The sequence below is a fragment of the Boleophthalmus pectinirostris genome, unplaced genomic scaffold (assembly GCF_026225935.1).
Source record: "Boleophthalmus pectinirostris isolate CB_2022bp ecotype Guang Dong unplaced genomic scaffold, ASM2622593v1 HiC_scaffold_20, whole genome shotgun sequence".
Taxonomy (NCBI): domain Eukaryota; kingdom Metazoa; phylum Chordata; class Actinopteri; order Gobiiformes; family Gobiidae; genus Boleophthalmus; species Boleophthalmus pectinirostris.
The window spans coordinates 23141717-23156645 of record NW_026571153.1 but is presented as its reverse complement, the minus strand read 5'-3'; the positions used below and the strand labels follow the sequence as shown (position 1 = coordinate 23156645).

Genomic DNA, 14929 nt, shown 5'->3' with positions numbered 1-14929 from the left:
GCCGGCTACAGGAAGAACATCCTCAGACAATACCCCACAATTCCAACCAATCACAGCCAAGAGGGGCGGGGCTTTTACATTTGCTCTGTGTCTGATTCCTTCCTCTGTGCTTGAGCAAAAAATATCTTGCCCCAGTACAGACATATATGTACTGGGACAAATATGCAGAGTATGAGGTCAAAATAAGTCTGTTGTGTTCTGTCTGCATCTAATTACAAAGCATTTTATTGACCGATAATCAGGAAGTGCGCGTTTGGAGACTAGGTGTTTTGCCATCTTTACAGCAGCACTCTGCTCTGGTTTCTGAAAGTTTTGAAAAGTGCTTTTAAATTCATTGTGGTGAGTAATTAGTATGCTCAGAATGCAAGTAAATGCTCATTTTTAAAACAGCTTAAAACAGTATAAATCAGGTACAACACCTTCATGTTAAAGCTGCACTGTGTAACTTTTCTGGTGGAAGGTATCTGCTTCTCTCCATGGAGGTGCCGCCTGGAATGTTCCGCGGTATGGCATTACATTTGTTTATCTATATGAAGACAGCAGGTGGTATCATAAGGGCCAAGTTACATGTCAGGTCTGTGGAGAGGCGAGCCCATTCACAGTAAGAATGCAAGTTTTTAGGTCAATAACAGCTCATGTTATTGAGTAAATGCACGATGGATAAGTTTAATGCCACAGCAGGACATCCAGGACAAAAGAATAACACATCTATGGAGACCAGCAGATGGTGGACTCTCCTCCATAAAAGTTACACAGTGCACCTTTAATACATCTTTAATATGTCCAAGATTTTTAAACCTTTATTTAGATTCTAATACTGAAAATGTGCACTTTTGGTCATTTTTACATATCTAGATAACACCAAGATCATATTTTATACAGTGATGTACTCAGAAAAATCATTGTATTTATTTTCACCTGCAATGTTTCAAAATGCTACAGTTTATTTTCTTTGTGGTTTAAATAAATAAATAATAATAATAATAATAAAACACATTGTGAAATATTTTATACAAAGTTAGTTCACTGTAACACAAATTCAGTCCAGTTACTAAACTGAACTTGTGTTCAGTTCAGTAACTGGACTGTTCCCTACTTGAACATATAGTAGTTTTCAGACACTTTTACTTCTACTTAAGTAATATATTTTACAGTGTAACAGCACTCTTATTGAGTAAACATTTTGGTTTTGTGACTAAGTCTACAAGAGACAAAAGCTTCATGTTGACAATATGAAATCATGAAATCGTGTTAACATTGTGTAACTTTTCTGGTGGAGGGTTTGTCAAATGCTATTCTCCATGCAGATTGCTTATTGATTATTGCTTTGTCTGGAATGATTCACAGTATGGCATTAAACCTCATGGAGGTCAAACCAGGCGAAGTTACAGGTCAGATCTGTGGAGAGGTGACCCCGCTCACAGACAGAATGCCTGGTTTCTAGGTATTTTTGAGCTATAAAACCACCTGTAATTGAATAAATGTAAATTAGTGCTGTTTAATGTCATACTGTGGAATATTCCAGGCAGAGCAATGATGTATCCATAGAAGCAGGTGACAGACCTCCTACCAAAAAGTTACACATTGCACCTTTAAAAGTGATATATAACATAAATAATTCTTTGGAAATACCATAGTGTGTTCTTTATTTAATATTTGACCTGCATGATTTCAAATAGAGATAGCCCGATATATTGCTTGGCCGATATACCATGCCGATATTTGGACTTTTTAGTGTAAATCTCCAGCACAGACCGATATTTTGTTTTGGGCGATCTGCTGCCTAAAAATGCACACAAACCTTTGTATTAACACTTTAATACGAAGAGATAGATACATAGCTCTCTTATAGGTTTGTGGTTAAAAAAAAAAAAAAAAAAAAAAGTGCCTGGGATTTTGAAGTAAATTTGACATAATTTGGGGAAAATTATCAAAATCGTCCCTAAATATTGTCCCAAAAATATTGGCAGAACTTATTGTTATCACTTGCACCATATTCTAAATGATCGATATCTGCATCAACCATGAAAAAACATATCAATTGATCTCTAATTACAGATGATAAGATGATAAGAAATGGGCAATTGCCCAAATGAAAAAATACAATGTAAAAAAATTCAATAAATAACAACATACTGTGCAAGTAACAGGGTATTTAAAGTAAGACCATCTGACATATAAATTCTTAAAGGTTCGTTCTGTAACTTTTCTGTTTGACCTCTTTTAATTTTAGACCTTATCTAGTCTTGTTTTAATTAACACCTTTAACACCAGTTTTCTTTCTTGGTCAGTCCTGGTTACATCCTTGGTTTGGTTCTTGGTTCTGAATAGTCCCCAATTCAGTCCTGGTTCAGTCCTTTTTATGTCCCTTGGTTTAGTTTGTGTTGAATTGCCCTTGGTCAGGATCAGGTCTATACTCTGAGCCCTCAAACCCCTCCACCGCGATAAGGTGGCAACTCTAGGAGGGGGGTATTTTATATATATTTATATTTATATTTATATTTATATTTATATTTATATTTATATTTATATTTATTTATATTTATATTATATTTATATTTATATATTAGTTTTGGCAAAAAAAATGACTGCCAGAAAAAAGTTTTAGCAACAAATGCTGGAAAAAAGTACAAAATCTCTCAGTTCAAGTCTCGCTGTGGTTGCGTTGCCCACCGTTTTAAAACCATGATGCATAAAATCATCATCATCATCATCATCAGTAGAAGAAGAACAGCACCAGGAAACATAAGATGTCCTCTGACCCCACTCAGTTTCTCCTCACTCCAGCTGTTTACATCTACACACAACACAAAACAAAATTATGACTTCTTTATATTAATCCTGGTTCAATTTTGGTGAAGCCCTAATCCAGTCCTAGTTTCATTCTGGTCTAGACCCTGTTCAGTCATGTTTTAATCCAGGTCTAGTCCAGGTTTAGTCCTGATTATATCCTAGGTACCTGGTTTAGTCCTGGTTTTAGTCCTGGTTTTAGTCCTGGTTTAATCTTGGTTTTAGTTCTGGTTTAGTCCTGGTTTTAGTCCTGGTTTAATCCTGGTTTTAGTCCTGGTTTAATCCTGGTTTTAGTCCTGATTTAGTCTTGGTTTAGCCCTGGTTTTAGTCCCGGTTTAATCTTGGTTTTAGTCCTGGTTTAGTCCTGGTTTTAGTCCTGGTTTAGTCCTGGTTTAGTTCTGGTTTAATCCTGGTTTTAGTTCTGTTTTACCCCTGACCACCAGCTGCACAGTGGTTTTCCTCCACATGTGTTTCTCTAGGAGCAGGCGACATTCATATGTTGCTGTATCATTGTGCGTGACATTCTTCAGGATCAGACTGAGGTCTCCCCTGTCCAGTCCTGGGTCTTTGGGCTGGACTCTGGCCCTGTAGTTCGGGTGCTGGTAGTGGCTCTGGACCCGTGGGTGTCTATAGAACAGGAGGTACCCAGAATGGTCTAAATCGGGTCTACTCCATTGCAGGACCAGGACTTTTGAGCTGGGGTCCACGGAACAGGGCAGTTCACAATCCTCACCCACCATCGTCGCCACCTGCCTGTGAGACGCTGAAATACAACAACAACATGTCAATCCTGGATTTAGACCTAAAACGGACCTGATCTAGTCTGGGTCCGTTCCTGGTTTTGTTTTGGATCAGTCCTGAACTAAGCCCCATTCAGTCCTAGTTTAGTCCTGGTCTGGTCCTATATAGACCTCGTTTAGTCTTGGTTTAGGGTTGGTTTAGTCTTGTTTTAGTATTGGGTTTAGTCTTGGTAAAGGCCTGGTTTAGTCTTTGTTGAGTCTTGGTTGAGTCGTGGTTTAGTTATTCTCCACTTCTAATCTGGTTTTGGTTCAATTCTGATTCAATTTCTATTTTAGTCCTAGCTCAATCCTGGTCTAGTCCTGGTTTAATTCTGGTCTGGTCCTAGATTAGACCTGGTTTAGTCCTGGTTTAGTCTTGATTTAGTTATGGTTTACTTATTCTCTTGTGTACTTCTAATCTGGCTTTGGTTCAGTCCTGGTTCAGTCCTGGTATAGTCCTGGTTTAGTAATGGTTTAGTTAATCTCTAGTCTACTTCTAATCTTACATTGGTTCAATCCTGTCTCAGTTTTGTTTTACTCCAGGCCCAGTCCTGATTTAGTCCTTGTCTGGTCTTGGGAACCTGGTTTAGTCCTGGTTCAGTCCTACTCTAGAACTAATCTTGTCCCTGTTGGGTCCTGGTTTGAACCCAGGTTAGTCCTGATGGTAGACTTGCTTTGGTCACGTTCTAGTTCGGGTTTAGTCCTGGGATAGTCCAGGATTTTTCCTAGTTTAGTCTCAGTTTTGCTGTGGCCTATGTGCAAGTGTGAACACATGCCTAGTCCTTCTTTAGTTCTAATTTGGTCTACATTCGGTTTGGTTGTGGTTCAATCCTGTTTTAGCCCTAGTTTAATCCTGGTCTAGTCATGGTCTAGTCTAAATCCTTCTCTAAATCTATTCTAATCTGGTCATGGTTTAGTTCTGGTTCAGTCCTGGTTTAGTTCTGTTCAGTCTTGATTATCTTGTCTCCTCCTCTCAGTAAAGAGGTTGTGGGTTAGACTCTTGATCTCTCTGATAATAGAAAGTATCATCTTATCAATATAAATCTCAACCTTGGTGCATGTTTTATTGTTTTATTAATTTATTGCTCTGCTATTTTACACTTTGCTCTGACCGTAAACCAGGATCTTACCATATCTTCAGGCTAATTATTAACTTTTTGCATATTAGTTTGTAGTTTAATAACAGTTTGAATTATAGTACTTTTTGAAACTTGATGTGATTTGTATACATATAGGACAGTCTTTCTTTATTCTACCTGAGTTTTTTGTTTTGTTTCTTCAATAATGCCTGTGAGTACTCTGAGAAATTGTTTTGGTCACTTTTTACTTCTACTTAAAGCAACAGTGTGTACCTATCTAGCCAAAAATAAACTTAAGTAAAATACAGTAATATTTGTTTGTTTTGGCTGTGTTTATTCATTTTTCAGATTTTCATTTATGTGTTTTTATTCATATGGCTCAAAGTCCAAATTTTGTGAATACTTGCAAGTAAATACAGAGGAATGGGTAGTGTCAGAATAATTTTACTATCCCATATTTGCTAAATGCTTGTGTGATATTCTATGCCTATGAGTTAACCATTTATGTAACTACAATTTTTTGATTTATAATGTACCAATCACTTGTATGAAAATGAATAACCTCTTTGTGTTTGACAACTGTGTGCAGTGACCTATCACTCTTGTGAACCTCGAGATGATTCCTCACATGAAGCCAACTCCCACTGTCACACATGCCAGAGTTATGATGGTGTCTGACCTAAGGCACCTCCTGATTGTTAATCATGTTTTATGTGTTTATACTATGCATAGCTTCATCAGTTTCTTATTATGTCTTTACTGTTTCCCCTTCCCCTTGAGAATTATCATTCTGTAACTAGGGCCTCCTAATGAAATAAAAAGAGGAGAGCGGCCTTGAGGCATCAGAACGTGTGGAGACTGTTGGTTTTGATGCCCGCTCTCTGCCCGTTCTCCTTGCGAGTAAAACTGAATTAATCTCTTGTCTTTCTTCTTGTTTACAATGTTTAGGCAGACCTAACAGGTAGTCATGGTTTAGTCCTGGTTTAGTCTTGGTTTAGTTATAGTTCAGTCCTAGTTCTTGTCTAGTCATGCTTTAAGGTTGGTTCACACTTGCACATATACAATACCAAAAGTAGAACTAAACCGACACTAATGGTGAAACTAAACCTGGACTATCCCAGGACTAAACCAGGACCGTACACACACTACATTAGTACTAAATTGGGCTCACACCAGGACTAAATAAGTGCAAGTGTGAACGCGATCATAGTCTCTCATGATAAATCTGAATACAAAAATATGATATTACTGAGAGAAGAACATGACCAACCTTTAGTGGGGCTTCCTAGTGCGTGGCTCCATAAAACCGGGAGAAGCAGCAGTCGGAAAGGTCTAGAGCGGACCATCCTGGACTCGGACACAAACTATATGTGGACTCTATCAACCTTAAAAGAACTCTGGATAGACCCTTCGTGGACTTGCTGCTCTCGAAAAATCTAAACAAAAAATCTAATATATTATTTGTATATATAAGTTTTTTGGTTTATGATAAAGAAATGGAGCAACACAACACTGGGAGACAAAATCATTTATAGGCAAAGACAAGGGGGCAGGGTTTCAGGTAAAAAGAGGAGGGGCTTGTACAGAGAGGAAAATACACTAAAAATGGTAATAGATTTCTAGAATAGAATAGAGTTCTATATTACACAAGATTCTTGTGAGCTTTTAGCCATGTTATAATGTTGTTACCTCATCAGAAACACACTACAATTGTGTTTTGTTTCATACATGTTTGAATAACCCTTTATTATTAGTCTGGCCACATTTCCAAAGCTCAAAATGCTCTGTTCCAACTTAATGACACCCTTACATGACACCCTAATGTCATGTAGTGGTAGTTTTCAAGTCATCAGTTACCTTTTACCTTCAACAGAGATTGGCAATTCTGGAGCCGAAATCATCCAAATGATTCTAGTGAAGGCATTTCCTGTATCACCACATTTTGTCTGAGAAAAGAACTATGCAGAAAGATGCAGGATTTGTGTGTTAACCATGTGTGAATGAAACTTTTGTGGTGGTCAGTCTGCCTCCTGCTTGTTTCCATTTAGATGAAATGGAATGTTCCACGGTACAGCATTAAACAAAAATACCTTGAAAAACATGCATTCTTACATCTTTAAAATTGGTCTGTGACACCACTTGCTTGTCTCCATGGAGAGAAACAAGTATTATGCTTTATTATGGAACATTACAGGTAAAGCAATACTATCACCACCAAGCCCTTCACCAGAAAAGTGACATAGTGCATCTTTAAGTTTAAGGGTTTTTTTTCTTTTCTTTTCTTACCTGCCTGTGCAGAGTAGATTTTTGTACTTTTTCAACTGCCTGATTAATGGGAAATTTCAACATATTTTGATCAATATAATACAAATTAATTAATTAATTAATTAATCATAAACACCTTGAATGAATATAGAAATAGATCAGTTATCTAAATCTAAACTATTTAAAGCTACTCAGATCAAGCTATAATAATAAATTCAAGGCATGTAACCACTAACTTTTTTGCAGTGTATCACGTAACATTTATTTTTGGTGCATACAAGAATCTGATTCTTTTTTCCATAATACATTAATAAAAAGTACACTCTTGATACTGACAACGTGTGAAGACTTCGGACAGATTATGGTTGACAAACACGAAGCTAAGTTCCATTATGGCCCAAATCAAAGCCCTTATCACAAACGTAGCACTGTTTTATCACTTTTACTACTGCAGCAGAAAAGAAACTTATGGACTAATAGACATTATTTTTATTTATTTATTTATTTTGCAATTTGCCCTTTTACATCACTTGTTATAAAATATATATTGTGTTAATCCACTTTCAGCTCTGTGCAAAAAAAACAACAACATCAACTTGGAAAAAAAAAGAAGAAAACAGCCCAAGATTTTACTTTTAAGTTTTTTTACATTTTATTTCAGTCTTAGTCAATTTATTACATTCTATTATATTTTATTTATTCAAACGTATTTATTCTCCATACACTTTCACTAGAATCATTTGGATGATTTCAGACCTGGAATGGCCAATGTCTGCTGAAATAAGGGTAAAAGTAAAAGGCAGTTGTAGCTGTACAGAGCATGTGAGCTTTATGAAGGGTAAATTAAACACGTGAATGAACCAAAACCACAATTCCAGGTATGTTTTTGAGGAGCTAACAACATTATTACATGGCCTGGAGATCACAAGATCACATTTTGTGTAATATTGGATTTTTAATATTGTCAACATAAAACTTGTATCATTTGTAGTCTACCTCACAGTGGGAAGATTAACCAAAAGTACAATATATTAGAAGTAAACAAATTGTACTGTAGATGCTTGTGTACAGACCTCTGTAAATTTTACACCTTGACAGTTTCAGCTGCACTCTGCTCCTTCCTCATTGTGGTCACATGATGTTGCTGTGACGTGTCTGATCAGCTGATTTTAAACAGATTTTGGAGCCGTCTTCCTACTTGGAGCAGTAGGACCACAGTGCCATCTGCAGCCCGACTTCTTCAGAACTGTATCCCAGGTGTGAGAAAGTTGTTTATGCCTCTTCATTCCGATTTAGTCTGGTGAGCGTGTTTCCGGATCTCACTGGCCTAACTGATACAAGGCTGATACTTGTAGCTCTTTGTACCTTTGACCTTAGTGTTGTCCCAATCCATGAGATGGTTTTCCCTTTTGCAGTGATGTGATATTGAGGAATTAAAGGTATAACTTTTCTGTTGGAGTGTCCGTCACCTGCTTGCCTCCATGGAGATGTTATTGCTTTGCCTGAAATGTTCCATGGTATGACATTAAACACATCTATCTACTGTAACGTCTATTCATTAAGGGTGTTTCTATTGCTCAAAAATACAAGAATTCTCTGTGTTTATGGGTTGCCGCTCAACAGATCTGACCTGTAATTTAGCCTATAGTAGTCTCCATTGAGATAGATAGGTTTAATCTATACTGTGAAACATTCTAGACAAAGCAATAACATATCCGTGATTACAATTTTATTAAAAAGCTAATCACATTATGTAGTTGAGTAAATGTAATACTCTCTTCTGCGTAAATTAATGGATTACAACAAAACAATTGATATTACAGACAAAAATATGTTTAGATTTCACAAACAATGCTGGTTTTGTTTCTTGAAAAGTGAAACCTTTCAAGTTTTGTGTTAAAGGACATTGTGGTTTGCTTTAGTGTCTGAGCAAATACATAAAGCACCGTCTTGGTCTGAGGTTTGGCCCAGTTAAAAGCGTGGTGCGTTCATGTTCAGGGCAGGTGTTAGTAAACCACAAAGTTCTCACAAACAGGAAACTCAATCAACTCTACATGATGGAGAGTCAGACCCAGGCCTGCTTGGGTCCTGGTTTAGTGACGTTAAGTCCAGTTAGCTGAGTTAGACCTGTTTTAGTCCTGGTTTAGATCTGTTTGTGTCCTGATTTAACCCTGGTCCAGTGGTTTAAACGCTGACTGAAGATGCTTTTGTTCGCTTCAGTTTTGATGGTGCTATGGGTCAGGAGCCAAGGTGAGACAATGACACTTTATTTTACACTACACATTGCACTAAATTGTGAGCGGGTTTGCTTTTCTACAGACCTGATTTATAACTTGACTAGATGGGGGCATGCATTAAGTTTGTCTCCATGAAGATGTAACTGCTTTGCCTGGAATTTTCCATAGTACGACATAAAACTGATCTATGTAGTAGTAGATATTGTAAGTTAAGGTTTTAAAAGGAATAAAAACATCCTGGCCAATGTTATAGTCATTGAGTTTTCTGCACAAGGTTTCAGCTTTGTTGTGGTGATACAGTGTGGTCTTTCTTTCAGCCATGTTGGTGTGGTTAGGCTCAGAATGCACCAAAGCTACTCTTCACCATCTCAGAAAGACACAAAGCAATCCAAGCAAATCTGGGGCTAGTCCAAGAACACACACGCGCATGAAAAACACATGACCAACACAGAGTTCTGCACATAAACCTGAGCAAAGGGGGGAAAAAATGTTGATATTTCCCCTGTTCAACAATTATAAAAGCAACTAGTGACTTTATGTAGAACCAAATATGATACAAGGAGGATAACACACAGTTTTGACTTAAATTTGTTGTGCTTAAAGGCCCATATTTTCTCCTTACAAACATACCTGGATTTGTGTTTTGTTTAATTCGCACAAAGTTCTTTTCTCAAACAGAAAACACCTTGTTCCACCTTGTGATGTCATGCAGTAATACAGTTGAAAATTATCGCATCATAACATCACATGGTGGAGCAGAACATTTTGAGCTTTGGGGATATAAACAGACTAATAATGCAGGATTACTCAAACATGTGTGAATGAAACAAAACACAACTCCAGGTATGTCTGTGATGAGGTAATGATATATAACATGGCTAAAAGCTCACTCTCGTTGGTCAAGACCTGTCTCTGACCCAGTATTCTTGTGTCTAGGCCTCAGGGTAAGTCCAGACCAGTTCCAGTTCTTCCGTTGGGACTCGGTGGTCTTGGACTGTGAAAACCCGGACTGGATCCTGCTCCGGACCACACGCTGGGATTCTGGGACGCGCTGTGGAGAGGGCTGGGGTGAACCACGAGAGCTCCAGTGTTTTCTCCGCTACATTGACCCCATGGACAGTGGCTGGTACTGGTGTGAGAGCAGAGAGGGCCAGAACCACGGGGGGCGCAACGTCACAGTCACAGGTCAGTTCTGGTTTAGCCCTGGTTTAGTGCTGGTTTAGTCCTGGTTTAGTCCTGGTTTAACCCTGGTTAAACCCTGGTCTAACCCTGGTCTAACCCTGGTTTAGTTCTGGTTTAGTCCTGTTTTTTTCCTGGTTTAGTCCTGGTTTAGTTCTGGTTTAACCCTGGTTTAGTTCTGGTTTAGATCTGTTTTTTTTTTCCTGGTTTAGTCCTGGTTTAGTTCTGGTTTAGTTCTGGTTTGGTCCTGGCTTAACCCTGGTTTAGATCTGTTTTTTTTTCCTGGTTTAGTCCTGGTTTAGTTCTGGTTTAGTTCTGGTTTGGTCCTGTCTTAACCCTGGTTTAGTTCTGGTTTAGATCTGTTTTTTTTTCCTGGTTTAGTCCTGGTTTAGTTTTGGTTTTGTTCTGTTTTTTTTCTTGGTTTAGTGCTGGTTTAGTTCTGGTTTAGTTCTGTTTATTTTCCTGGTTTAGTTCTGGTTTAGGTCTGTTTTTTCCTGGTTTAGTCCTGGTTTAGATCTATTTTTTCCTGGTTTAGTCCTGGTTTGGTCCTGGTTTAGTCCTAGTTTGGTCCTGGTTTAGACCTGGTTTAGTTCTGGTTTAGTCCTCCTGGTTTATTCCTGGTTAAGTTCTGGTTTTGTCATTACCTGACTTTACAAAGACGACGGGTCCGGTGATTGACAGGCAGATTAACCAATCAGAGACGCTCCTTATTGTAGGTGAAATGTCTTGCCTAAGGCACAACAAGAGTTGCACAACAAGAGTTTCTACTAGAGCCACTGCCTGCCCAGCCAATCCCTTCTACTTTCTGTTTGACTCTAGAAGGGACTCAAAGGGGGTTGAAGAGGTTGATTCTTCAAAACTCTGCACTGTTTCCTGGTCCTTCATATTGTTTTTTTATCCCTTATTTACGTGTTATCAGCCATGTTTGTTTTTGACACAAACTGAGCCTGTGTCTTTCTGATTGGTTAATCCACCTGAAATCATCTGAAATCAGAAAGACAGAATATGGTTTCAGACACACTCATCTTTGTAAACGTTTTGTGTGTGGTCCTGGCTGATCAGGCAACTGCTGCTCTACTATGGCACCTAGTTTTCTCACATCTCCCATCCAGAATGCCATCGAAGTAGTAACTAGGCCTTACCCTCCTTATCTTATCTCCTTAGCAGATGACATCAGGCATTGTCAAACATTTTCACCCACAGTAGTCCTGGTTTAGTCCTAGTTTAGTTCTGAGCAAAACCCTCCACTGATTGAGCCTTTGTTTTGGTTTTCACAGATCAATTTGGGCCACGATCAGAGACTCCACCCCCCTTCACTGAGACCCCGCCTCCACTTGAATACACCCTGGCCCTATTCACAAAGTCTCCTGCAGAGACCCCGTCCCCCTCAGAGCGCCCCCTGGCTGTGGCTCTGCTCTGTCACCTGCTGGTGCTGTGTCCTTATGTGCTGGCCACTGTTATCATGGTCTCAATCTTCAGACACGCTCGCTCAGGTGAGGGACGGTAACAGGTGTAGGGGGTTTCCAGATAGAATGGTGAAAATATCGTAGAAGTGTTTAAACTATCCCTTAAGTGAAATATTGTAGTTAATTTTGTAATTTTAAATATCTTTTTGAGAGATTTGGGGAACCCTGCTCCAGCACATATCATAAAATCATAATAAATAATACATAATTTTTGCTCTGATCACAGGAAACCACGAGCAGCCCAGGAAGATGATGTCACCAACAGAATCAGGGATGGGACTGAATGATATCACAGTGGTCACCACAGAATACTGCTTCTGAAGTTTTTATTTTTCACAAAGGACTTAAAGGGCCCATATTATGTTGTTTTCTGTTATCATTTTGTTCAGCTGATAGGTGTCATGTGGTAATACAGGAAGGGCTCCACTGTGTGTGTGTCTACTTTTTAAACTCCATACACTTCACTAGAATGGTTTGGATGATGCCAGGTCTGGAATTGTCAATCCCTGCTGAATTAACGTTAAAAAAAAAGTAGCTGTTAACTTGAAAAACTACCATTTCATTATATAATAACATAAAAGAGCATTTTGAGGTTTGGAGCTGCTTAGAATTACATTGCTTAGAATTCTTAGGTTTGTTTTTTGGAGGTCTCTGCTATCGATGGACAGAACAGAAAATGTATTTGCAATCACAGTTAAAGTGTGAGTTGTTTGTTTACATTGTGTCTAATTTTCCAATTAAACTGTTTCTTTTTCACCTAATTAACCTCACAGAAAACATAAAGTGACCCTTTTTCTACACCCAACACAGCTCATGAACTTGAATGGAATGGTAAATACGCACAAGTGCCATGTATCCATAAGTGCGTCAGCCATAGTGTCCGGTGTTTCAGTTTCAGGAGTTCAGTTTGGCCAGTATACAGTATTGATTCAGCAGAGTAAAAACATATCATTTTCAAAGCCAAATAGTTTTGAATATGATGGAGCCCAAAGGTTCTGATACTGATACTGATGTCCAGTTGGTTTGCAGTATCAGTACTTACGCAAACAAGTATAAATAACTTTTTAGTATTGACAAAATCTTTTTTTTTTTTTTTTGCCAACTAATTAATAGATGCATAAGATAATATTTGTAATTTTCAAATCCTCATTTCAAAATGTGAGAACAGTCAGCTGTTTGTTCCTTGTTGTGTCTAGTGTTCGTAATATTGTGTGTTTTGTACTCATTTGTTATGTGCTTACTGTGACAATACAGACGGAAACTGGAACTTAAAATTACACTTCAAAAATTACACACAATTACAAGTCTGTAACAATATTGCTGTCAACAGAAGAAGTGACGGAATTGGACATTAACATTAACTCTCCCTTTTAAGGGTTAGTCCAGCATTTTTAAAGATGCACTGTGTAACATTTCTGGGAAAGGGGTCCTCACCTGAAGGAAGTCTGGGAGTCCCTGCTTAGACTGCTGCCCCCACAACCCATCCCTAGATAAGCGGAAGAAAATGGATGGGTGGGTCCTCACCTGATTATCTCCCTGAAGTTGATATTGCTGTGCCTAGAATGTTCAACAGCATAACTTTAAATTCATCCCTCTCCACTGAGATTAGCAGGCAACGCCACTAGGCCAAGTTACAGTTGAGAATGCTTGTTTGTCAATGTATTTTTATCTTAAATCATCCATCATTAAATAAACGGATGATAGATATATTATATAACATTATATAACATTATTGGCAAAGCTATAACATTTTCCTGACGCTGTTGGACCGTCCACCAGAAAATGTACAGTGCACCTTTCAGACTTTTGGACATCTAAGTTATAACTAGTGATGTAGGAATTGGAGAGCACCCAAGAACATAGAGAAAAATCCTGCACACCATCTTACGTGCAAATTGTGAGATTTATTAGGATAAGCTGTGCAACCTTTTGGTTTTGAGCCGAAACATTGTATGGTTTGTCCTAATACATCTCACAATTTGCATGTAAGATGGTGTGTGGGATTTTTCTCTATGTTCTTGGGCTGCTCCCTCTGCTCCAATGCACCAATCTCAAGTAATTGATGTGCGAAGTTTTCATTCTTTTATATGGAATTGGAAAGCACAACAGATTCACCAAAAAATACTCAGCTGTTTGCATTGTGCTGCTGCTTCTTCAATCAAATAGTCACTCATAATAACACTTTGATTTAATCTGATGAGCTCATTAAAACCATAACAAACATTACAAACATTGTTCTATTCACAATTCTTTCTCAGATAGCATAACACAGTGGCTATGACAAAATGATGCACAGGGTTGATATGCCATTTTGACCAGAGCTCACCTACATGGGCTATATCACCATGGTTTCCCAAGTTGTATTTGCATTGTTGGTAAGGTAAGAGGTAGGAAGTAAGTAAGTAGGAAGGTAAGTAAATTTGAGTTACTTTGAATATTCAGTTCATGTAAAGTCTGTACTGCAAGAAGGCTTTATGCATGTAGTCCTTATATTGTCTGCTGAAGTTGGTGAGACTTCTCGAATATAGCGGAGGGAACAATGCAGAGGATCAAAAAGGTAACAATAATATGTGTATTTCAGATAGAAGATATGCAAAAGATGGGGCCACTCCATAAGTGTGGTTTTATTTCAGTTATCTGACATTTCATGGAAATCGCACTGGATCTAGATTATGACACTTCTAAAGAGTGCGGAAGTTTTCCTTGCTTGAGAAGCTTCCTTCTTTATGCTGTTCTTTAAAATTATTTTACCTGTTCAACAAATGCTGGACAATCTCTATATTGATCAATGTATGATATTTTCTAAAGTCAAGAAATTATATTGCTTATATATATAACTTTTCTGACGAACCAGTGACATGTCTGGGAGAAGAGAACAAAGGAATTCTTTATGTAAATGCTTTTGGAAATACTAGTACATCGTTTATTTATTTATAATAGTATTTTTATTGCATCATTGGCATTTTAATCACATGTATTTTTAAACTTGCATTGCTAGATTAAAAATAAATCATATCAAAATTCTGATTGTCATCGGTAGAATTATTGTCACGTCACCGAGGCTCTTCCGGAATGGCAACGAATTTCCGCAAAGAAACTCATTTGCCATTTTAGAAACGCTGGTTGGCCAAAGC

General features: G+C 38.0%; 1 protein-coding gene across 1 annotated transcript; it reads left to right on the top strand.

The window, feature by feature from the left end:
- Positions 1-8835: 8835 nt before the first annotated feature.
- LOC110157702 (uncharacterized) lies at positions 8836-12840 on the top strand. Its single transcript, XM_020922063.2, has 4 exons — positions 8836-9163; positions 10087-10335; positions 11607-11822; positions 12022-12840. The coding sequence occupies exons 1-4, from the start codon at positions 9115-9117 to the stop codon at positions 12114-12116; spliced, it is 609 nt and encodes a 202-aa protein (XP_020777722.2). The 5' UTR covers positions 8836-9114; the 3' UTR covers positions 12117-12840.
- The last annotated feature ends 2089 nt before the right edge of the window (positions 12841-14929 follow it).

Coding starts and splice junctions, on each gene's coding strand:
- LOC110157702 (XM_020922063.2), top strand. CDS start 9,115: ATGCTTTTGTTCGCTTCAGTTTTGATGGTGCTATGGGTCAGGAGCCAA. Junction 10,336..11,606: donor GCGCAACGTCACAGTCACAG/GTCAGTTCTGGT, acceptor TGGTTTTCACAG/ATCAATTTGGGCCACGATCA. Junction 11,823..12,021: donor CTTCAGACACGCTCGCTCAG/GTGAGGGACGGT, acceptor CTCTGATCACAG/GAAACCACGAGCAGCCCAGG.